The sequence below is a fragment of the Pseudopodoces humilis genome, chromosome 29 (genome assembly GCF_049639895.1).
Source record: "Pseudopodoces humilis isolate 2021_Gansu_Grassland_sample_001 chromosome 29, ASM4963989v1, whole genome shotgun sequence".
Taxonomy (NCBI): Eukaryota; Metazoa; Chordata; class Aves; order Passeriformes; family Paridae; genus Pseudopodoces; species Pseudopodoces humilis.
Window position 1 is genome coordinate 3,711,029 of NC_142228.1, and position 22,412 is coordinate 3,733,440.

At 54.1% G+C, this 22,412-nt stretch overlaps 2 protein-coding genes and 5 pseudogenes across 3 annotated transcripts; 1 reads left to right on the forward strand and 6 right to left on the reverse strand.

Annotated features, from left to right (window-relative positions):
* Positions 1-1,493: 1,493 nt before the first annotated feature.
* LOC148182478 (feather keratin Cos2-2 pseudogene) lies at positions 1,494-2,117 on the reverse strand (annotated as a pseudogene).
* A 1,770-nt stretch (positions 2,118-3,887) lies between these two features.
* LOC148182479 (feather keratin Cos2-2-like) lies at positions 3,888-4,900 on the reverse strand. The gene is made up of 2 exons (XM_088068145.1): positions 4,877-4,900; positions 3,888-4,502 (listed from the first exon to the last, which is right to left on the reverse strand). The coding sequence occupies exon 2, from the start codon at positions 4,479-4,481 to the stop codon at positions 4,152-4,154; it is 330 nt and encodes a 109-aa protein (XP_087924271.1). The 5' UTR covers positions 4,482-4,502; positions 4,877-4,900; the 3' UTR covers positions 3,888-4,151.
* Positions 4,901-6,629: 1,729 nt separating this feature from the next.
* On the reverse strand, positions 6,630-7,587 carry LOC148182480 (feather keratin Cos2-2 pseudogene; annotated as a pseudogene).
* A 1,436-nt stretch (positions 7,588-9,023) lies between these two features.
* Positions 9,024-10,036, reverse strand: LOC102103163 (feather keratin Cos2-2-like). The gene is made up of 2 exons (XM_005534226.3): positions 10,013-10,036; positions 9,024-9,638 (listed from the first exon to the last, which is right to left on the reverse strand). Exon 2 carries the CDS (start codon positions 9,615-9,617, stop codon positions 9,288-9,290), a length of 330 nt encoding a protein of 109 aa, XP_005534283.2. The 5' UTR covers positions 9,618-9,638; positions 10,013-10,036; the 3' UTR covers positions 9,024-9,287.
* A 1,729-nt stretch (positions 10,037-11,765) lies between these two features.
* Positions 11,766-12,389, reverse strand: LOC102102974 (feather keratin Cos1-2 pseudogene; annotated as a pseudogene).
* A 3,314-nt stretch (positions 12,390-15,703) lies between these two features.
* On the forward strand, positions 15,704-16,595 carry LOC148182481 (feather keratin Cos2-3 pseudogene; annotated as a pseudogene). The gene is made up of 2 exons (XR_015774692.1): positions 15,704-15,727; positions 16,103-16,595. The product of XR_015774692.1 is annotated as a feather keratin Cos2-3 pseudogene (transcript).
* A 1,873-nt stretch (positions 16,596-18,468) lies between these two features.
* Positions 18,469-19,061, reverse strand: LOC102103344 (feather keratin Cos1-2 pseudogene; annotated as a pseudogene).
* Positions 19,062-22,412: the final 3,351 nt, after the last annotated feature.

A 22,412-nucleotide genomic window follows, 5' to 3' on the forward strand; every position in this document is an offset into this window, starting at 1 on the left:
TGTGAGATCCCAGGTTTCCTGGGGGCACGGATGTGTCAGTGTGGTCAGAGGTCATGAAGTCAGTGTGGAAGGGATCTTGAGGAGGCAGGTGATGCCAGCCTGGGGCATTCTGGTGGAGATTTATCATGCTGCCAGATTTTTGTAATTCCTGATGACTGGAAGGGCCTCATCTGCGGCCAGCCCTCCAGTCTTTTCCTCACCACCTAACGGCTCCACATTATGATTCGTCATCTGAATCAAAACTCTTTGCCCTCTTCCTCCTTATCCTGCACAATCCTTGAGGCGCCTGTGGCACTGCAGCCTGAGCATCCGTCCTGCTGTGTGTGCTCAGAATTTGCTGTGGACGGGAGCTCCCCATCATCTCCTCAGTCACAACCCTCCCTGTGGCCTCTGCCCCACGTGCTCCCGCGCAATGCTGCGCGTGGGAGTGTGGCTGTGCCCCGGTGTGTGCGAGTGTCTGCACATGCCTGTGCTCGTGCTCTCGTGGGAACAGCCCCGGAGCGCCTGTGGCCTGCACGGGGATGGTTGTGCTCAGGGCAGGGCACTTGTGTGCAGCCCCCGTGGCCGTGTGCCTGTGCCCGTGTGCTGGGCTCTGTGCGTCTGGGCTCATCTCTGTGCACACCTGGGCAGGCTGGCAATGTGCCAGTGCCCCTGTGTGTGCCCACAGCTGTGCCTGAGCTGGCCTCTCAGCCCACCCCTTGCAAGCCCCGCAGGGACTGCCCTGCCCAGCAGTGCCAGCCACGCACACACACTCAGCCCCAGTTCCTGACCTGCTGGAGCCTGGAGAGGCCCACAGCACTCCCGTCTCACTGAGGACAATCCCCAACCCAGGCCATCCCTTTCATGCCATGTCCATGCAGCCTTGTGGCACGGAGCTGTTTCCCAGGCTCCTTGCTCCAGCCTCATGGAGAAGCTTTGAGCTTCCAGGGTTCTGGTGGCTCTGTGGGGATGGGGGAGTCCCGTGGCCTTTGTCCTGAGCCAGGAGCTATGGGAAAATGATGATGTCAGAGAGAACGAGGCACGTGGAGACAAACTTTTGACGGTGTCTGGGAGGTGGAGGCTGGAAAATGGCAGAGTTTCTCCTCTCCCACACCCAGAAGGTGAAAGAGTGGCAGCCTGCAACACAGTGGGAGGATAGTTTTGGTTCTGTCGTCCCACTGAGTTGATCCCATGAAACACCTGAGCTCCGTCTGTGTGGTTGGAAGCTGAGCAGAAATCTAATGTGAGGGAGGTGTGTAAAGAGAGGGGGCTGTGGAGCATACCCAGGCACTGCAGTTTCCCATTGCCTCTTGTGTGACCTTCTGACATCATCTTCTCCTGATTGGAAGCTCTTTTGGGGAAGACAGGGTTTGTGACCTCCAATGGAAGTGGCAGAAAGTAAACGCCACTATGGAGTCTCCAAGTTCGGCTGCCTCCACCTTTTGTCGTGAGCTGAGTGCAAGAGTTCCCACACAAGGAAGGAGGAAGCTGAGGGCCAGGATTGGATGCAAAAGTATTTTATTGATTCTAAGGAAGAAAAGGAGGTAGATCCAAGGGGACACAGGAGCAGCCACTGGAGTGCAGTGGGGGTGTCCATTTGCCTGGCCTGAAGAGGGACAGAGGGAGGCAAACAGGTCCCACTGGGCTGGCATTGGGTGGTGCTGAGAGGAAAGGAAGGGAAGGGAAGAGCGTTGAAGAAAATAACAGTAAACCAAGGGCAGAAAACCATTCTGCCTAAGATCCATCTTCAGTGCAGCTCCACGTTCTGAGGTCGGGAAGGTTCTGGCCCAAGGATGTTGCCAGCAGATTTAACAGGGAGGACAACATCTGCTGCCACCAAAGCAGTTGGTGATGCAGGAGATGTCAAAGCCCCCGGAGCTGATGGGCACTCCCTGAGAGCTGAGGATGCTGCCAACGGCAGCGGAGGTGGAGGATCCCACGGCGGTGTTCTGTGGGAAGGAGCTGAGGATGGGGCCGGGCAGGGTCACCAGCACAGCAGGCGGCTCAATGACGACATGGGAGCTCTGGCACTGCCTGACACAGCACTCATTGCAGCTGCTGCCCAGCGGGCAGGGGCCACAGGGCTGGCAGCAAGGGTCGCAGGGCTTGCAGCAGGACATGGCTCGGGATCACAGGTGCACCTGGCACAGAGGACAGGCAGAAGCAGAAAGTGGGGACACGTGAGAAGCAGCACTGCACCCAAACACCCTGCAGCCAAGGCAGCTCTTGGCTCACATTGCACTGCCCAGCTCAAAGCCCAGGAGCCACCTCAGCCAAGTGCCAGCCTCTCACTGTCTGCACAAGACCTTCTCCCCCCTGCCCTCTCCCAGCAGAAGCAACTCCCAGCCCTGTGCTCCCAAATCCCGTCTCAGCTGAGACCTACAGCCAGGTAGGTCTCTTGAAGCAGCAGGAGCAGGAGCAGGAGCAGGATCTTCCCACTCACCTGAGGATTCCTGAGGAGAAGGAGGTGAGAGAAGTGGATGAGAGAGCAGAGACTGGGGCTGCCTTTTATAGCAGTCCTGCCCTGCCTCAGGCCCAGAGGCACCTTTGTGGAAGGCATAATTTTCTGACCAGCTCATGTCAAATGTGCACCATCCCAGCTAATGGTAGGGGCTGTGTCCTGGTTTCCTGCACTGCGGCCTCTATTTCCTGGCTTCTGCCGTCTGCGTTCCAATCTGGAGAGTTCTGTTGAGGGCCATGATGAGAGGCCCAAGAATTTCCAGGATATAACCACGTCACACTCGGCCGAATGCTCGCATCATGCTCTGGTGGCATTCCATGCAGGCACATGACACAAACCCGTGTCATTCCTGTGGTTTTCTTTGTGGCAAAATTCTCAGGGCATCACTCTCATTCTTCCTGTATACCTGCCCATCTCTCCCTCACCTCTCGGTGACGTCCCATGAGTTTTGACGTGCAGCCTGTTTGCCTGGCCCAATCTGTAAGTGGATTAGGGACATCAGGTATCCTTTGTGGTCTGCTTTCCCCTCTAATACATGTCCCTTTGGCCAACAGTCCCTGGTGCGTTTCTGCAGCTCGTTCCTGCTCTTGCCCCGGGCTGCATTACCAGCTGTGCCCGGTGGAGCGTGGCTGGATGGATGGTGCCCAGCAAGGCGCTCTATCCTTCCCCCTCCTCCTGTGGGCAGAGAAGATAAAATAAAGCAAACCAGAAACCAGCTTGAAGCTTGGTAGAAGTCAGTTTGCCCAAGAAAATGTGAGAGCTTATGCATGTGGAAATACTCTGGGAAAAAGAAAAGAATTTCATCTCCTCCTTCCCACAGGAAGTAGGGGCTGGCCACTTCCCTGGGTGCAGGCCTTCCTCATGTGTCCTGGTTGCTCACAAAGGCAAACTTTGTAAGTAAGGCTGCAGGAATGGGCTCTGTGAGAAGAGTGCAGTGGCTCCTGCCATGTCTGACTGAGTCATCTCTGCACCTGTGTGCAGAGGGGACTCAGTCCAGCCCAACACAGAGCACATTTGTCACACTGCTGATGTCTCTCTGCAGGCAGATTTCATTGGCAATGGTTTGGGTTGGAAGACAACTTGAAGAGCATTTCTTTCCACTCCTCCTGCCCTCAACAGATGGGCACTGATGCCAGCCACTAAAGCGGCTTGCTGAAAGCTGTGTCCAGCCTGCTCTTGCACACTTCCCGCCTTGAGGCATCCAAAACCTTTCTGGGCAAGGTATTACAATGCCTCAGCACCCTCAGACAGAGGGACATCTTTCCCAGCTCCAAGGGAAAGGGAACATGGATAGTTGCAGTGCAGGGATTGTAATGCTGGGATTCCTCCACCTTGTTTCTCATCACGAATCTGCAAGTGATGTCACACAAAGAAGGGGAAATCAGAAGCCGAGGTTTGAATGCAAAAACAATTTTATTGAGTCAAAAGAAGACAAGGAGGAGGCTCACAGAGGGCACCAGGAGCAGCCACTATGACGCCCCAGTGATTTCTGACATCCTGGCCTGCAGAGGAAAAAAAGTGCCAGAGGTGTCACTAGGCCGTCCATGAGTGGCGGTGACAAGAAAGGAATGGAACAGGAAAATGAGAGCAAGAGAAGAAGGAAAGAATAGTGCAAAGCTCTAAATCCAATGTCTTAAATTTCTGACTTCATTCCAGCTCCATGTTGTGAGGTCTTGGAGGTTCTGGCCCAAGGATATTGGCGGCAGCGTCTTTAGCAAGGACGACAACATCTGCTGCCACCGTAGCAGTTGGTGATGCAGGAGATGTCAAAGCCCCCGGAGCTGATGGGCACTCCCTGAGAGCTGAGGATGCTGCCAACGGCAGCGGAGGTGGAGGATCCCACGGCGGTGTTCTGTGGGAAGGAGCTGAGGATGGGGCCGGGCAGGGTCACCAGCACAGCAGGCGGCTCAATGACGACATGGGAGCTCTGGCACTGCCTGACACAGCACTCATTGCAGCTGCTGCCCAGCGGGCAGGGGCCGCAGGACTGGCAGCAAGGGTTGCAGGGCTGGCACTGCTGGCACTTCTCAGGGCAGGACATGTCTGGAGCCTGGCGCTGCACCTGGCGCAGAGGGCAGGGAGGGAGCAGAGCACACGCACACCTGAGACACAGCCCGCAAGGCACCCCCAGCAAGACAAGGCCCCTGCTGCCCGTGGAGCTCCAGGCTGTGCCGCCCCAAACTGGGGATCCTTTGCCTGAGCCCAGCTCGCTCCTTCCGAGCTCAGCCTGGCCCAGCCTTGCTCCTGCCCAACCTGCATGAAAATCAGCACCTCAGCCCAGCCTCAGCCTCTGGCCAGAACACACGGCCTGCCCTCTGCCCACACCTCCGCCACCATGGCAGAACAGCCCCAGAAGAAGAAGGAGCAGGAACAAGGGCTGGAAAGCTCAGTGCTGTGTCCTGGAGAGGGTGCAGGAGAAAGGGACTTGCAACTCACCTGTTTCCCAAGGAGAAGGAGGAGACAGAAGTGGTTGAGAGAGCCACCAGTTAGGCTGCCTTTTATCCTGGCCCCACACTGCCTCAGGGCCCACATTCCTTGCTGAATAAGTGAGGAAATCCCTGTATGAGCCCAAGGAATGGAAAGATCTCAGGGAATGCTATGTCATGTGTTGCTGTTTCCCTCTACAATGACTTTGCAGTTCCTGGCTTCAGGAATCATTGCTGCTCCCTCAAAGACATCTCTTTGGAGTGCTGGCATGTGAGATCCCAGGTTTCCTGGGGGCACGGATGTGTCAGTGTGGTCAGAGGTCATGAAGTCAGTGTGGAAGGGATCTTGAGGAGGCAGGTGATGCCAGCCTGGGGCATTCTGGTGGAGATTTATCATGCTGCCAGATTTTTGTAATTCCTGATGACTGGAAGGGCCTCATCTGCGGCCAGCCCTCCAGTCTTTTCCTCACCACCTAACGGCTCCACATTATGATTCGTCATCTGAATCAAAACTCTTTGCCCTCTTCCTCCTTATCCTGCACAATCCTTGAGGCGCCTGTGGCACTGCAGCCTGAGCATCCGTCCTGCTGTGTGTGCTCAGAATTTGCTGTGGACGGGAGCTCCCCATCATCTCCTCAGTCACAACCCTCCCTGTGGCCTCTGCCCCACGTGCTCCCGCGCAATGCTGCGCGTGGGAGTGTGGCTGTGCCCCGGTGTGTGCGAGTGTCTGCACATGCCTGTGCTCGTGCTCTCGTGGGAACAGCCCCGGAGCGCCTGTGGCCTGCACGGGGATGGTTGTGCTCAGGGCAGGGCACTTGTGTGCAGCCCCCGTGGCCGTGTGCCTGTGCCCGTGTGCTGGGCTCTGTGCGTCTGGGCTCATCTCTGTGCACACCTGGGCAGGCTGGCAATGTGCCAGTGCCCCTGTGTGTGCCCACAGCTGTGCCTGAGCTGGCCTCTCAGCCCACCCCTTGCAAGCCCCGCAGGGACTGCCCTGCCCAGCAGTGCCAGCCACGCACACACACTCAGCCCCAGTTCCTGACCTGCTGGAGCCTGGAGAGGCCCACAGCACTCCCGTCTCACTGAGGACAATCCCCAACCCAGGCCATCCCTTTCATGCCATGTCCATGCAGCCTTGTGGCACGGAGCTGTTTCCCAGGCTCCTTGCTCCAGCCTCATGGAGAAGCTTTGAGCTTCCAGGGTTCTGGTGGCTCTGTGGGGATGGGGGAGTCCCGTGGCCTTTGTCCTGAGCCAGGAGCTATGGGAAAATGATGATGTCAGAGAGAACGAGGCACGTGGAGACAAACTTTTGACGGTGTCTGGGAGGTGGAGGCTGGAAAATGGCAGAGTTTCTCCTCTCCCACACCCAGAAGGTGAAAGAGTGGCAGCCTGCAACACAGTGGGAGGATAGTTTTGGTTCTGTCCTCCCACTGAGTTGATCCCATGAAACACCTGAGCTCCGTCTGTGTGGTTGGAAGCTGAGCAGAAATCTAATGTGAGGGAGGTGTGTAAAGAGAGGGGGCTGTGGAGCATACCCAGGCACTGCAGTTTCCCATTGCCTCTTGTGTGACCTTCTGACATCATCTTCTCCTGATTGGAAGCTCTTTTGGGGAAGACAGGGTTTGTGACCTCCAATGGAAGCGGCAGAAAGTAAACGCCACTATGGAGTCTCCACGTTCGGCTGCCTCCACCTTTTGTCGTGAGCTGAGTGCAAGAGTTCCCACACAAGGAAGGAGGAAGCTGAGGGCCAGGATTGGATGCAAAAGTATTTTATTGATTCTAAGGAAGAAAAGGAGGTAGATCCAAGGGGACACAGGAGCAGCCACTGGAGTGCAGTGGGGGTGTCCATTTGCCTGGCCTGAAGAGGGACAGAGGGAGGCAAACAGGTCCCACTGGGCTGGCATTGGGTGGTGCTGAGAGGAAAGGAAGGGAAGGGAAGAGCGTTGAAGAAAATAACAGTAAACCAAGGGCAGAAAACCATTCTGCCTAAGATCCATCTTCAGTGCAGCTCCACGTTCTGAGGTCGGGAAGGTTCTGGCCCAAGGATGTTGCCAGCAGATTTAACAGGGAGGACAACATCTGCTGCCACCAAAGCAGTTGGTGATGCAGGAGATGTCAAAGCCCCCGGAGCTGATGGGCACTCCCTGAGAGCTGAGGATGCTGCCAACGGCAGCGGAGGTGGAGGATCCCACGGCGGTGTTCTGTGGGAAGGAGCTGAGGATGGGGCCGGGCAGGGTCACCAGCACAGCAGGCGGCTCAATGACGACATGGGAGCTCTGGCACTGCCTGACACAGCACTCATTGCAGCTGCTGCCCAGCGGGCAGGGGCCACAGGGCTGGCAGCAAGGGTCGCAGGGCTTGCAGCAGGACATGGCTCGGGGTCACAGGTGCACCTGGCACAGAGGACAGGCAGAAGCAGAAAGTGGGGACACGTGAGAAGCAGCACTGCACCCAAACACCCTGCAGCCAAGGCAGCTCTTGGCTCACATTGCACTGCCCAGCTCAAAGCCCAGGAGCCACCTCAGCCAAGTGCCAGCCTCTCACTGTCTGCACAAGACCTTCTCCCCCCTGCCCTCTCCCAGCAGAAGCAACTCCCAGCCCTGTGCTCCCAAATCCTGTCTCAGCTGAGACCTACAGCCAGGTAGGTCTCTTGAAGCAGCAGGAGCAGGAGCAGGAGCAGGATCTTCCCACTCACCTGAGGATTCCTGAGGAGAAGGAGGTGAGAGAAGTGGATGAGAGAGCAGAGACTGGGGCTGCCTTTTATAGCAGTCCTGCCCTGCCTCAGGCCCAGAGGCACCTTTGTGGAAGGCATAATTTTCTGACCAGCTCATGTCAAATGTGCACCATCCCAGCTAATGGTAGGGGCTGTGTCCTGGTTTCCTGCACTGCGGCCTCTATTTCCTGGCTTCTGCCGTCTGCGTTCCAATCTGGAGAGTTCTGTTGAGGGCCATGATGAGAGGCCCAAGAATTTCCAGGATATAACCACGTCACACTCGGCCGAATGCTCGCATCATGCTCTGGTGGCATTCCATGCAGGCACATGACACAAACCCGTGTCATTCCTGTGGTTTTCTTTGTGGCAAAATTCTCAGGGCATCACTCTCATTCTTCCTGTATACCTGCCCATCTCTCCCTCACCTCTCGGTGACGTCCCATGAGTTTTGACGTGCAGCCTGTTTGCCTGGCCCAATCTGTAAGTGGATTAGGGACATCAGGTATCCTTTGCGGTCTGCTTTCCCCTCTAATACATGTCCCTTTGGCCAACAGTCCCTGGCGCGTTTCTGCAGCTCGTTCCTGCTCTTGTCCCGGGCTGGATTACCAGCTGTGCCCGGTGGAGCTTGGCTGGATGGATGGTGCCCAGCAAGGCGCTCTATCCTTCCCCCTCCTCCCGTGGGCAGAGAAGATAAAATAAAGCAAACCAGAAACCAGCTTGAAGCTTGGTAGAAGTCAGTTTGCCCAAGAAAATGTGAGAGCTTATGCATGTGGAAATACTCTGGGAAAAAGAAAAGAATTTCATCTCCTCCTTCCCACAGGAAGTAGGGGCTGGCCACTTCCCTGGGTGCAGGCCTTCCTCATGTGTCCTGGTTGCTCACAAAGGCAAACTTTGTAAGTAAGGCTGCAGGAATGGGCTCTGTGAGAAGAGTGCAGTGGCTCCTGCCATGTCTGACTGAGTCATCTCTGCACCTGTGTGCAGAGGGGACTCAGTCCAGCCCAACACAGAGCACATTTGTCACACTGCTGATGTCTCTCTGCAGGCAGATTTCATTGGCAATGGTTTGGGTTGGAAGACAACTTGAAGAGCATTTCTTTCCACTCCTCCTGCCCTCAACAGATGGGCACTGATGCCAGCCACTAAAGCGGCTTGCTGAAAGCTGTGTCCAGCCTGCTCTTGCACACTTCCCGCCTTGAGGCATCCAAAACCTTTCTGGGCAAGGTATTACAATGCCTCAGCACCCTCAGACAGAGGGACATCTTTCCCAGCTCCAAGGGAAAGGGAACATGGATAGTTGCAGTGCAGGGATTGTAATGCTGGGATTCCTCCACCTTGTTTCTCATCACGAATCCACAAGTGATGTCACACAAAGAAGGGGAAATCAGAAGCCGAGGTTTGAATGCAAAAACAATTTTATTGAGTCAAAAGAAGACAAGGAGGAGGCTCACAGAGGGCACCAGGAGCAGCCACTATGACGCCCCAGTGATTTCTGACATCCTGGCCTGCAGAGGAAAAAAAGTGCCAGAGGTGTCACTAGGCCGTCCATGAGTGGCGGTGACAAGAAAGGAATGGAACAGGAAAATGAGAGCAAGAGAAGAAGGAAAGAATAGTGCAAAGCTCTAAATCCAATGTCTTAAATTTCTGACTTCATTCCAGCTCCATGTTGTGAGGTCTTGGAGGTTCTGGCCCAAGGATATTGGCGGCAGCGTCTTTAGCAAGGACGACAACATCTGCTGCCACCGTAGCAGTTGGTGATGCAGGAGATGTCAAAGCCCCCGGAGCTGATGGGCACTCCCTGAGAGCTGAGGATGCTGCCAACGGCAGCGGAGGTGGAGGATCCCACGGCGGTGTTCTGTGGGAAGGAGCTGAGGATGGGGCCGGGCAGGGTCACCAGCACAGCAGGCGGCTCAATGACGACATGGGAGCTCTGGCACTGCCTGACACAGCACTCATTGCAGCTGCTGCCCAGCGGGCAGGGGCCGCAGGACTGGCAGCAAGGGTTGCAGGGCTGGCACTGCTGGCACTTCTCAGGGCAGGACATGTCTGGAGCCTGGCGCTGCACCTGGCGCAGAGGGCAGGGAGGGAGCAGAGCACACGCACACCTGAGACACAGCCCGCAAGGCACCCCCAGCAAGACAAGGCCCCTGCTGCCCGTGGAGCTCCAGGCTGTGCCGCCCCAAACTGGGGATCCTTTGCCTGAGCCCAGCTCGCTCCTTCCGAGCTCAGCCTGGCCCAGCCTTGCTCCTGCCCAACCTGCATGAAAATCAGCACCTCAGCCCAGCCTCAGCCTCTGGCCAGAACACACGGCCTGCCCTCTGCCCACACCTCCGCCACCATGGCAGAACAGCCCCAGAAGAAGAAGGAGCAGGAACAAGGGCTGGAAAGCTCAGTGCTGTGTCCTGGAGAGGGTGCAGGAGAAAGGGACTTGCAACTCACCTGTTTCCCAAGGAGAAGGAGGAGACAGAAGTGGTTGAGAGAGCCACCAGTTAGGCTGCCTTTTATCCTGGCCCCACACTGCCTCAGGGCCCACATTCCTTGCTGAATAAGTGAGGAAATCCCTGTATGAGCCCAAGGAATGGAAAGATCTCAGGGAATGCTATGTCATGTGTTGCTGTTTCCCTCTACAATGACTTTGCAGTTCCTGGCTTCAGGAATCATTGCTGCTCCCTCAAAGACATCTCTTTGGAGTGCTGGCATGTGAGATCCCAGGTTTCCTGGGGGCACGGATGTGTCAGTGTGGTCAGAGGTCATGAAGTCAGTGCGGAAGGGATCCTGAGGAGGCAGGTGATGCCAGCCTGGGGCATTCTGGTGGAGATTTATCATGCTGCCAGATTTTTGTAATTCCTGATGACTGGAAGGGCCTCATCTGCGGCCAGCCCTCCAGTCTTTTCCTCACCACCTAACGGCTCCACTTTATGATTCGTCATCTGAATCAAAACTCTTTGCCCTCTTCCTCCTTATCCTGCACAATCCTTGAGGCGCCTGTGGCACTGCAGCCTGAGCATCTGTCCTGCTGTGTGTGCTCAGAATTTGCTGTGGACGGGAGCTCCCCATCATCTCCCCAGTCACAACCCTCCCTGTGGCCTCTGCCCCACGTGCTCCCGCGCAATGCTGCGCGTGGGAGTGTGGCTGTGCCCCGGTGTGTGCGAGTGTCTGCACATGCCTGTGCTCGTGCTCTCGTGGGAACAGCCCCGGAGCGCCTGTGGCCTGCACGGGGATGGTTGTGCTCAGGGCAGGGCACTTGTGTGCAGCCCCCGTGGCCGTGTGCCTGTGCCCGTGTGCTGGGCTCTGTGCGTCTGGGCTCATCTCTGTGCACACCTGGGCAGGCTGGCAATGTGCCAGTGCCCCTGTGTGTGCCCACAGCTGTGCCTGAGCTGGCCTCTCAGCCCACCCCTTGCAAGCCCCGCAGGGACTGCCCTGCCCAGCAGTGCCAGCCACGCACACACACTCAGCCCCAGTTCCTGACCTGCTGGAGCCTGGAGAGGCCCACAGCACTCCCGTCTCACTGAGGACAATCCCCAACCCAGGCCATCCCTTTCATGCCATGTCCATGCAGCCTTGTGGCACGGAGCTGTTTCCCAGGCTCCTTGCTCCAGCCTCATGGAGAAGCTTTGAGCTTCCAGGGTTCTGGTGGCTCTGTGGGGATGGGGGAGTCCCGTGGCCTTTGTCCTGAGCCAGGAGCTATGGGAAAATGATGATGTCAGAGAGAACGAGGCACGTGGAGACAAACTTTTGACGGTGTCTGGGAGGTGGAGGCTGGAAAATGGCAGAGTTTCTCCTCTCCCACACCCAGAAGGTGAAAGAGTGGCAGCCTGCAACACAGTGGGAGGATAGTTTTGGTTCTGTCCTCCCACTGAGTTGATCCCATGAAACACCTGAGCTCCGTCTGTGTGGTTGGAAGCTGAGCAGAAATCTAATGTGAGGGAGGTGTGTAAAGAGAGGGGGCTGTGGAGCATACCCAGGCACTGCAGTTTCCCATTGCCTCTTGTGTGACCTTCTGACATCATCTTCTCCTGATTGGAAGCTCTTTTGGGGAAGACAGGGTTTGTGACCTCCAATGGAAGCGGCAGAAAGTAAACGCCACTATGGAGTCTCCACGTTCGGCTGCCTCCACCTTTTGTCGTGAGCTGAGTGCAAGAGTTCCCACACAAGGAAGGAGGAAGCTGAGGGCCAGGATTGGATGCAAAAGTATTTTATTGATTCTAAGGAAGAAAAGGAGGTAGATCCAAGGGGACACAGGAGCAGCCACTGGAGTGCAGTGGGGGTGTCCATTTGCCTGGCCTGAAGAGGGACAGAGGGAGGCAAACAGGTCCCACTGGGCTGGCATTGGGTGGTGCTGAGAGGAAAGGAAGGGAAGGGAAGAGCGTTGAAGAAAATAACAGTAAACCAAGGGCAGAAAACCATTCTGCCTAAGATCCATCTTCAGTGCAGCTCCACGTTCTGAGGTCGGGAAGGTTCTGGCCCAAGGATGTTGCCAGCAGATTTAACAGGGAGGACAACATCTGCTGCCACCAAAGCAGTTGGTGATGCAGGAGATGTCAAAGCCCCCGGAGCTGATGGGCACTCCCTGAGAGCTGAGGATGCTGCCAACGGCAGCGGAGGTGGAGGATCCCACGGCGGTGTTCTGTGGGAAGGAGCTGAGGATGGGGCCGGGCAGGGTCACCAGCACAGCAGGCGGCTCAATGACGACATGGGAGCTCTGGCACTGCCTGACACAGCACTCATTGCAGCTGCTGCCCAGCGGGCAGGGGCCGCAGGGCTGGCAGCAAGGGTCGCAGGGCCGGCAGCAGGACATGGCTCGGGGTCACAGGTGCACCTGGCACAGAGGACAGGCAGAAGCAGAAAGTGGGGACACGTGAGAAGCAGCACTGCACCCAAACACCCTGCAGCCAAGGCAGCTCTTGGCTCACATTGCACTGCCCAGCTCAAAGCCCAGGAGCCACCTCAGCCAAGTGCCAGCCTCTCACTGTCTGCACAAGACCTTCTCTCCCCTGCCCTCTCCCAGCAGAAGCAACTCCCAGCCCTGTGCTCCCAAATCCTGTCTCAGATGAGACCTACAGCCAGGTAGGTCTCTTGAAGCAGCAGGAGCAGCAGCAGGAGCAGGATCTTCCCACTCACCTGATTCCTGAGGAGAAGGAGGTGAGAGAAGTGGATGAGAGAGCAGAGACTGGGGCTGCCTTTTATAGCAGTCCTGCCCTGCCTCAGGCCCAGAGGCACCTTTGTGGAAGGCATAATTTTCTGACCAGCTCATGTCAAATGTGCACCATCCCAGCTAATGGTAGGGGCTGTGTCCTGATTTCCTGCACTGCGGCCTCTTCATTTCTTGGTTTCTGTCAGGTGCATTCCGATCTGAAGTCTTGTGTTAGGGCTGGGATGAGATGCCCAAAAATTTAGGAGATTTGAACACTTCAGAACAGTCAGACTGCTCCGATCATGCTCTTGTGGCATTCCATGCAGGCATGTGTTGCATCTTGATTCGTCCCTGCTGGGTCAGCCTTCGGCCAACATTTCTCCACCTCGTTTTTGGTCTTCTCTTGTTCTGTATTTTGTTCCTCTCCAGGAGCCACAGCCAGGACACTTCCTCTAGAAAAGTTCTGCCCAGTGTCCCCAGTGCCCCTTCTCCAGGCTCATGCTGGTCTTTCTCACCACATGTTCTTACCAATAATCCTTGGTTATTACCAACTATGCTGGGTTGACCTTGGCTGGAAGGCCAGTGCTCTCCAAGTCACTGTGTGACTCTCCCTTTTCAGGTGAACAGGGATGAGAAAGTAAGAAGGAAATCAACCTGAATATTTAGGTATGGCAATTGGCTAAAGCAAAAGCCAAAGGTTTTGCCTTTAGTAGTAAACATGAAAAACCCTCTTTTTTTGCTCTACTTCCAATCAGAAAGTTCTTTCAGCCCACGTCCAAGGAAGCAGGGTTTGAGCACATGTAATGGTGTTACTTGAAGGCAAACATTGCAAATAACAAATGCCCACCCTTGTTTCTCCTTTCTATAGCTGTTGTATCAGAGCTCTTGTCATATGGCGTGGGATATCCCTTTTACTCAGTTTGGGTCAACTGTCCGAGTCTTGTCCACTCCCAGGATCTTGCCACCCCCCAGCTCCTGGTTAGGATGGGAATGTTGGAGAGACAGTGCTGATGCTGTGTGAGCACTGCTCAGCAGGAGACAAAGAACTGGAGTGTTATGGGCACCTTTGTAACTCCCAGTGCAGAGCACAGCTCTGCCATGGCTGCTGTGGGGAACATGAAGAGCATCTCTGCCAGCCCAAACACACCTACAAGCCTTGGCTGTCTCCAGGGACATCCAGCTGTCCATGTTTGAGATATTAACATTAGTCCTTATCTCCTACATTTGTCCACTGGGATGGGATACAGTCTCTTCCTGTCCAGACCAATGCCACCACTCAGACTGGTGCTGAGTAGGGTGCAGGCTAAGGCCTTATAACAAATGAGGCGATGCAACTGAAGGGATAAAGGTCTAGCTCTGAGATGTAGGATAGACATTCTGGGTGGTACAGTGGCAGTCAAGAACTTTAGCTCTTTGGGAGAAGAAGCCAACACCTACCTCCACACTATCTCCTTCCATTTAGTGTCAGAGATTGATGAAGTCTGCATTACCCCTTAAAGATATTGGTAGACAGCAGTGGTTTTCAAAACAAACCAAATTCCCTTCATAATGGTGATATTTCATCAGAATTGATTTGGAAAATGAGAGAATGCTGGGTGAGAGCTCCCAAAGAGCAAAAGTTATGGTAGGACACCTACTGAACCAGACATCTCTCTGCAGCCTGGAGATGGATGGAAATGGATGGAAATCTGTCCCTTTGGGAATTGACACATTCCTTAAGCAAGGCTGGCTCACATTTACAGACAGCACCAAAGATGCTTTTTTAGGCAAAACACTCTGATCCCTTTCTGAAGAAGCAGAGAAAGGTGGTAGGAATGGCCTTCCATCACCATCTCATACTGAGACTAATTGACTCTCCACATGGAGCAGTGACCAGGCTTGGCCCTTCAGTTCATCCAGGAGGACAGGTGCTCTGAACAATGAGATGTGGTCATGGAAAGTTCCAATCTCTGTTCCATGGATGCTGAACCCCATTCTGCTGAGTACCAGTGATGAACAGTGTTGTCTTTAGGCTCCCTGGATTGAAAGTGCTCGACCCATCTTCCCTAAAGCAGGGACTCAGAGAATCAAGATCCTGTCATTCAGCTTCCTCCTGCTCTAATCCCCAAACCTCCTGCCCATTCAGACGTAAAAGGGCTGAAAATGGGCTGCCAAACACTAATGTGTAGCCAGTAGTCCCCAGGGCATGCAGAGCCCCCAGGGAAGGCCAGTGTCCCAAGCCCAGATCCAGCACCACCTTGGTGAACTGTGAAGCTCTGGACTGTAGTCAAAACTTGGAGTAGGAAGCACTGCCCAACACTTCTACTTACCCTGTTATGATACAAGATACTGTTCCCTCTTACCATCACATCAGCATAAATGCAATTGCTCAGTATGTGGTTGCACAAGTGGTGTACACTACCCAGCAGCATTCGGGGGTGTGTTAACACACGTGCACAAGAACATGGATGTGCAGGTAGTGAACACACACTGTGGTTCAGGAAGCAGTGCAAAAGGAGCCTCAGGAACTCTGCAGACCGAAAATTAATAAAAACAGATTTTATGAGGAGGACAAGGCACATGTAAAGGGACACCAAAAAGAAAGAGCCAAAGACTGAAAGAAGAGGAAAGGAAGGGTCCTTCGAGGAAGCAGGAAAATAAAAAATCCTAAAAAGTGCACCAGCTGGCATCACCTGCCTCCTCAGGATCCCTTCCGCACTGACTTCATGTCCTCTGACCACACTGACACATCCGTGCCCCCAGGAAACCTGGGATCTCACATGCCAGCACTCCAAAGAGATGTCTTTGAGGGAGCAGCAATGATTCCTGAAGCCAGGAACTGCAAAGTCATTGTAGAGGGAAACAGCAACACATGACATAGCATTCCCTGAGATCTTTCCATTCCTTGGGCTCATACAGGGATTTCCTCACTTATTCAGCAAGGAATGTGGGCCCTGAGGCAGTGTGGGGCCAGGATAAAAGGCAGCCTAACTGGTGGCTCTCTCAACCACTTCTGTCTCCTCCTTCTCCTTGGGAAACAGGTGAGTTGCAAGTCCCTTTCTCCTGCACCCTCTCCAGGACACAGCACTGAGCTTTCCAGCCCTTGTTCCTGCTCCTTCTTCTTCTGGGGCTGTTCTGCCATGGTGGCGGAGGTGTGGGGCAGAGGGCAGGCCGTGTGTTTCTGGCCAAGGCTGAGGCAGGGCTGAGATGCAGATTTGCATGCAGGTCGGGCAGGAGCAAGGCTGGGCCAGGCTGAGCTCGGAAGGAGCGAGCTGGGCTCAGGCAAAGGATCCCCAGTTTGGGGCGGCACAGCCTGGAGCTCCATGGGCAGCAGGGGCCTTGTCTTTCTGGGGGTGCCTTGCGGGCTGTGTCTCAGGTGTGCGTGTGCTCTGCTCCCTCCCTGCCCTCTGCGCCAGGTGCAGCGCCAGGCTCCAGACATGTCCTGCCCTGAGAAGTGCCAGCAGTGCCAGCCCTGCAACTCTTGCTGCCAGTCCTGCGGCCCCTGCCCGCTGGGCAGCAGCTGCAATGAGTGCTGTGTCAGGCAGTGCCAGAGCTCCCATGTCGTCATTGAGCCGCCTGCTGTGCTGGTGACCCTGCCCGGCCCCATCCTCAGCTCCTTCCCACAGAACACCGCCGTGGGATCCTCCACCTCCGCTGCCGTTGGCAGCATCCTCAGCTCTCAGGGAGTGCCCATCAGCTCCGGGGGCTTTGACATCTCCTGCATCACCAACTGCTACGGTGGCAGCAGATGTTGTCGTCCTTGCTAAAGACGCTGCCGCCAATATCCTTGGGCCAGAACCTCCAAGACCTCACAACATGGAGCTGGAATGAAGTCAGAAATTTAAGACATTGGATTTAGAGCTTTGCACTATTCTTTCCTTCTTCTCTTGCTCTCATTTTCCTGTTCCATTCCTTTCCTGTCACTGCCACTCATGGACGGCCTAGTGACACCTCTTGCACTTTTTTCCTCTGCAGGCCAGGACGTCAGAAATCACTGGGGCATCATAGTGGCTGCTCCTGGTGCTGTCTCTGAGAACTACCTCCCTTTATTCTTTAGACTCAATAAAGTTCTTTTTGTATTGCAACCTGGTCCTCTGATTCCTCCTTCATTCTGTGAAAACTCTTCCAGTTTTCTCAGGAGAAAGGTGGAAAAGCAGAGAGCAGGACTCACTGCTATGGATTTTTCTCAGAGGTGACAAAGACATCACTGACAGTGAGAGTTATGAGGCACTGGAACGGAGAAGTTACTTCTTATTCCTGGAAGTGTTCGAGGCTCAAAATCCACAGGGAAGGGCTTTGATCCACTTGGTTTGTGGATGCTGCCAATGTCTATTTTGTGGGGTGGCTGTGGTGCTGGAAATGAAATAAATGTTCTTTATGTTCCCTTAAATCCCAAGTGTTTGAGTTGACACAGTTGAGCACCTGGAAAAACCAGAAAACCATGGTGGACAGGCAAAGAGTACATGTATTGCCTTACATCACAGCACAGATGAGGTTGAATCCACACTCGGGAAGGGATCCAGAAGTGGGAACATTGTCCCACTTCAGATCAGTCCCACAGGAGTACACAGGTGGGAATTTCAGCACCCGTAGGCACAGTCCTGGCTAGCAGAGCTCCTCTTTGCACCACTACTGTGATCAACCTCTGCTTTTTGTGCTCTCTGAGTTTTGATCTTCTATCTCCCAAAACAGAGACCTCAAGCTTGTCCATGCAAGGGCCTCCAAGTCTCTCCAAACACCTGCCTTGTCTCAATATAGAAATTTTACTTATCCAAATGGACAGAGGACAAACAGCATGTGCAGAGTTTATTGATCTTAGCACAGGGTGGGCAAGTGAGGCCATTCCCACACCCTCCTTTTTCTTCTTCAGAAAGGCATCAGAATGTTTTGTCTAAAAATGCAGCTTTGTGCCAGTCTGAAGGGTAAGCCAGGACTGTCTGAGAAATGTGCCAAATCTCAATCCAGCAGCCACTGCAACCCTTCTGCATGTGTCAGAGATGACCAAAGAGCTGGAGAACCTGTTCTATGAGTGAAGGGGTGGAGCCTTTTCTCTCTGGAAAGCAGAAGGTTTTGGAAAACTCCATACAGTTTTCCAGCAGTTCAAGGATTGGAATGGAAAGGATGGGGCTCTTTCATTCCAAGGATTCCCGTGGAAAGGGTGAGTCATTTCAAAGAGTTGCACCTGTTGAAGAACAGAATGCTCCAGGGCAGCTCCCCAACAGGGAAAGAAATCCAATCAGCAGGACCTGCTCCATTTCTGCCTTCTCTCTACTGCAGTGGACAGTCCTGCCAGGAATCTTTCCTGGTGCAGGCTCCTCATGGGGTCAGAGCTTTCTTCATGGTACATTGACCTGGAAAGGGCTCCATAGAACAGCTGATCCCAATCAGCTCTTCTGTGTGAGTGCTGCCGATCCCACCCTGTGAAGTGCCTCAGTCCTGTGTGTCTGGACAGCAACTGGGCAGAACACTAAATGTGAGGGAGGTGTCAGAAAAGAGGAAGTTGTGGCCTGTCCCCAAGCATTGCTGATTCCCACACACCCCTTTTCACCCTCCATTTCTGTCAAGTTTGGGAACCATCTTCCTCCTGTGGTAGTTGCAGTGGAGGAGTGAGGGGTGTGTATGTAAGCTCCAAGAGAAAAGGCACAAAGTAAAATCCAGTGTACGGAGTCCCAACCTCCACCTTTTGCCCTGAGCTCACTGAAAAAGTTGACGTGGATGAAAAGAGAATCAGAGGCCAACTTGCTTAGATGCAAAACAACTTTATTGAGTCTAAAGAAGAAAATAAAGTGGTCCTCAGAGAGCACCAGGAGCAGTCACTAAGGTGCAGCAGGGGTGTACATCTGCTGGTCTGCAGAGAGGGAGGGAGAGAAGCCAACAGATCCCACTGAGCTGGCATTGAGTGGTATTGATTGGAAAGGAATGGAAGAGAGAAAAGAGAGGAGAAGAAGGAAGCAAAAGTCAGAAGCTCTACATAGAATATCCCAGAATTCTGTCTTCATTCCAGCTCCATGTTCTGAGGTTCTTGCACAAGGATGTTGCCAGCAAATTTAGCAGGGACGACATCTGCTGCCTCCGTAGCAGTTGGTGATGCAGGAGATGTCAAAGCCCCCGGAGCTGATGGGCACTCCCTGAGAGCTGAGGATGCTGCCAACGGCAGCGGAGGTGGAGGATCCCACGGCGGTGTTCTGTGGGAAGGAGCTGAGGATGGGGCCAGGCAGGGTCACCAGCACAGCAGGCGGCTCAATGACGACATGGGAGCTCTGGCACTGCCTGACACAGCACTCATTGCAGCTGCTGCCCAGCGGGCAGGGGCCGCAGGGCTGGCAGCAAGGGTCGCAGGGCCGGCAGCAGGACATGGCTCAGGGTCACAGGTGCACCTGGCACAGAGGACAGGCAGAAACAGAAAGTGGGGACACGTGAGAAGCAGCACTGCACCCAAACACCCTGCAGCCAAGGCAGCTCTTGGCTCACATTGCACTGCCTAGCTCAAAGCCCAGGAGCCACCTCAGCCAAGTGCCAGCCTCTCACTGTCTGCACAAGACCTTCTCCCCCCTGCCCTCTCCCAGCAGAAGCAACTCCCAGCCCTGTGCTCCCAAATCCTGTCTCAGCTGAGACCTACAGCCAGGTAGGTCTCTTGAAGCAGCAGGAGCAGGAGCAGGATCTTCCCACTCACCTGAGGATTCCTGAGGAGAAGGAGGTGGGAGAAGTAGATGAGAGAGCAGAGACTGGGGCTGCCTTTTATAGCAGTCCTGCCCTGCCTCAGGCCGTAAGGCACCTTTGTGGAAGTCATAGTTTTCTGACCAGCTCATGTCAAATGTGCACCATCCCAGCTAGTGGTAGGGGCTGTGTCCTGGTTTCCTGCATTGCTGCCTTTTCATTTTCTGGCTTCTGCTGTGTGCATTTGTATTTCCTATCTGAAGTCTTCTCAAATGTCCGGGATTCAAGGGCCAAGCATTTCCAGGATGTAAACACGTCAGCGTAGGCCGAATGTTTGGATCGTGGTCTAGTAACATTCCATGTAGGCACACAGTGTTCACCTGTGTTATTCCTGTAGATTTATTTGTGGAAAAATGTTGTGTGAATCATGCTTATTCTTCTTGTACACATGCACCAGGGGTGCCATGTGAGGCTAGAGGAAACATCCTTTTCTCCTTCTCCCCATCCTCTCTCTGGCAAGCATGTTTTGTTTCACTGAGATAGGCTTCTGCTTGCAGGATTTTTTCTTTCTTGCCATACTTACAGTATCTCAGGGAAATTGTGCTGGTCTCATCAACCTCACCCTCTTTCTGTACATTGTCTGTGGGTCCTTTGAGAAGACAAGGACCATTTCTGTGGCCGGATTCCTTCATGGGATGCTTGAGTTCTCTCCTCTCAGAGTTGTCGCCAGCACCTCAAGAGACTACCCACTTTTTAGTGGTTTTCTTTTATGAATGTCCAAATTGCAAGGTTCAAGGGAGGCCTTCCTAAGCACATGTGTCAATTTGCAAGTATTTTCATCATGAGGACACATGATGGTTCTCACAGCCGGCCCCCCTTTGGCGTGTTTTAGCCCCACTGAGGCACTGGTTGCCCTGGAGAGATGGAGCCAATGTATAGCTGAACAGTGCTGCTTTGACCTTGCAGAGAAATGTCCAGAGAACTGAAATGCAGCCTCTGCCTCCTCCACCCTCCACTTCTTCCTTTATGTTCAGGGAGAAAGCCCAGAAATCCTGCCAGCCTCTACAGGCCTTCATCCCAAATGCAACCCTCTCTGCTGGAGTGTTGCTGGTGAGTGGGTGAGGTGTCCCACTCGTAACGGGGAGACAACAGCCAGGATTTGTATAAAGTGGTGGTTGAGAGGAAGGACCAAAGTCAGAGAGTCCATAGAACATTTCATATTTTATTAGTAAAATGCAAACTTGGCATGGAAATAGGGGAAAGGAAAAGGAAACGAGGGAAGGTGAGGTGAGGTGAGGTGAGGTGAGGTGAGGTGAGGTGAGGTGAGGTGAGGTGAGGTGAGGTGAGGGGAGGTGAGGTGAGGTGAGGGGAGGGGAGGGGAGTGGAGGGGGGGGGGGGGGTGGGGAGGGGAGGGGAGGGGAGGGAGGGGGGGGGGGGGGAGGGGGGGGGGAGGGGGAGGGGAGGGAAGGGAAGGGAAGGGAAGGGAAGGGAAGGGAAGGGAAGGGAAGGGAAGGGAAGGGAAGGGAAGGGAAGGGAAGGGAAGGGAAGGGAAGGGAAGGGAAGGGAAGGGAAGGGAAGGGAAGGGAAGGGAAGGGAAGGGAAGGGAAGGGAAGGGAAGGGAAGGGAAGGGAAGGGAAGGGAAGGGAAGGGAAGGGAAGGGAAGGGAAGGGAAGGGAAGGGAAGGAAGGGAAGGGAAGGGAAGGGAAGGGAAGGGAAGGGAAGGGAAGGGAAGGGAAGGGAAGGGAAGGTGCGGGAAGGGAAGGTAAGGGAAGGGAAGGGAAGGGAAGGGAAGGGAAGGGAAGGGAAGGGAAGGGAAGGGAAGGGAAGGGAAGGGAAGGGAAGGGAAGGGAAGGGAAGGGAAGGGAAGGGAAGGGAAGGGAAGGGAAATCTCAATACTCCTGGACCATACATCAATCTAGTTGGTATGGTGTCCAGGATTCTGGGAGTACTTCCTAGACTTCCTGGGGACACTGATTTTAGATAAGATTATCCCTGCAATGGAACCAATCATCTTGCTCCCTGTGCAAATGACTTTCCATGCCCAATCTATCCTTCTGGCTCCTTCTGAACAGAGATTGGGGGCTTCAGGGGCCTTTGTGGTCTTGATTCCTCTCTCCTAGGTCAGCATTAGGCCAACAGCCCATGCCTGCTGCTCCACCTCCTACTCTTGCCCTGTGCTGTGTTTTGCTGCTCTCCAGGAGCCACAGCAGAGACACTTCTCCCAGAAAACTGCTTCCCTACCTCCCCAGGGTCCCTTCTCCCACCACATGCTGGACTTTCTCGATACATGTCTGTACTGCCAATCCTTGGTGGTTATTACCAGCTGTGCTGAGTTGACCTTGGCTGATGGCCAGTGTTCTGCAAGCCATTCTATGACTCTCCTTTCTGAGGTGGATAGGGAAGAGAAAATCAGATGGGAAACAATTTGATGCTTGAGATAAGGCAGTTGGCTAAAGCAAAACCGTGCATAACAATTGGCTGTTGAAATTTTTATTCATCTGATTGTGCTTCACACTGTGTTGGACATTCTGTCTTGTGTAAAAGCGATGAGGTTTGGTAGCTGGGGAAGAAAACTACAGGAATGGGCTCTGGGACAAGAGTCCAGTGTTTCCCGCCACATCTGACAGAATCAGCTCCAAGTGTGACCAAAGGGGACTCTATGCTACCCAACACAGAGCCCATTTGTCACACTGGTGAAGCCTCCGTGAAAGCGGATTTCATTAGAAATGGTTTGGGTTGGGAGGAAAGGGTTAAAAGCAGAAGAATGAGGAGAATGGTTGTAGGTTCACTCAAGTGACGTTGCAGCTGAGAATGTCAGAGAAGGGTATCAGTGTGGGAAAAACCATAAAGGATGCCTTATTCTGTTTTATCCTGTGTTTGCAGAAGCAGAATCACTCTGTAGAGGCAAGGCTAGTGTTTAGAGACTTGGAGGCCCTGTCACGGACATGCTTGAGATACCTATTTTGGGAGAGAGAAAAATAAAAATTCAGAGATCAATAAAGCACAGACACATCATAGGACTGGTGTAAAGAGGACCCCTGCCAGCAAGGACTTAACCTAAGGGGGACA

Bases quoted from the DNA above. Each gene is read 5' to 3' on its own strand.
- LOC102103163 (XM_005534226.3), bottom strand. From the start codon at position 9,617: ATGTCCTGCCCTGAGAAGTGCCAGCAGTGCCAGCCCTGCAACCCTTGC.
- LOC148182479 (XM_088068145.1), bottom strand. From the start codon at position 4,481: ATGTCCTGCCCTGAGAAGTGCCAGCAGTGCCAGCCCTGCAACCCTTGC.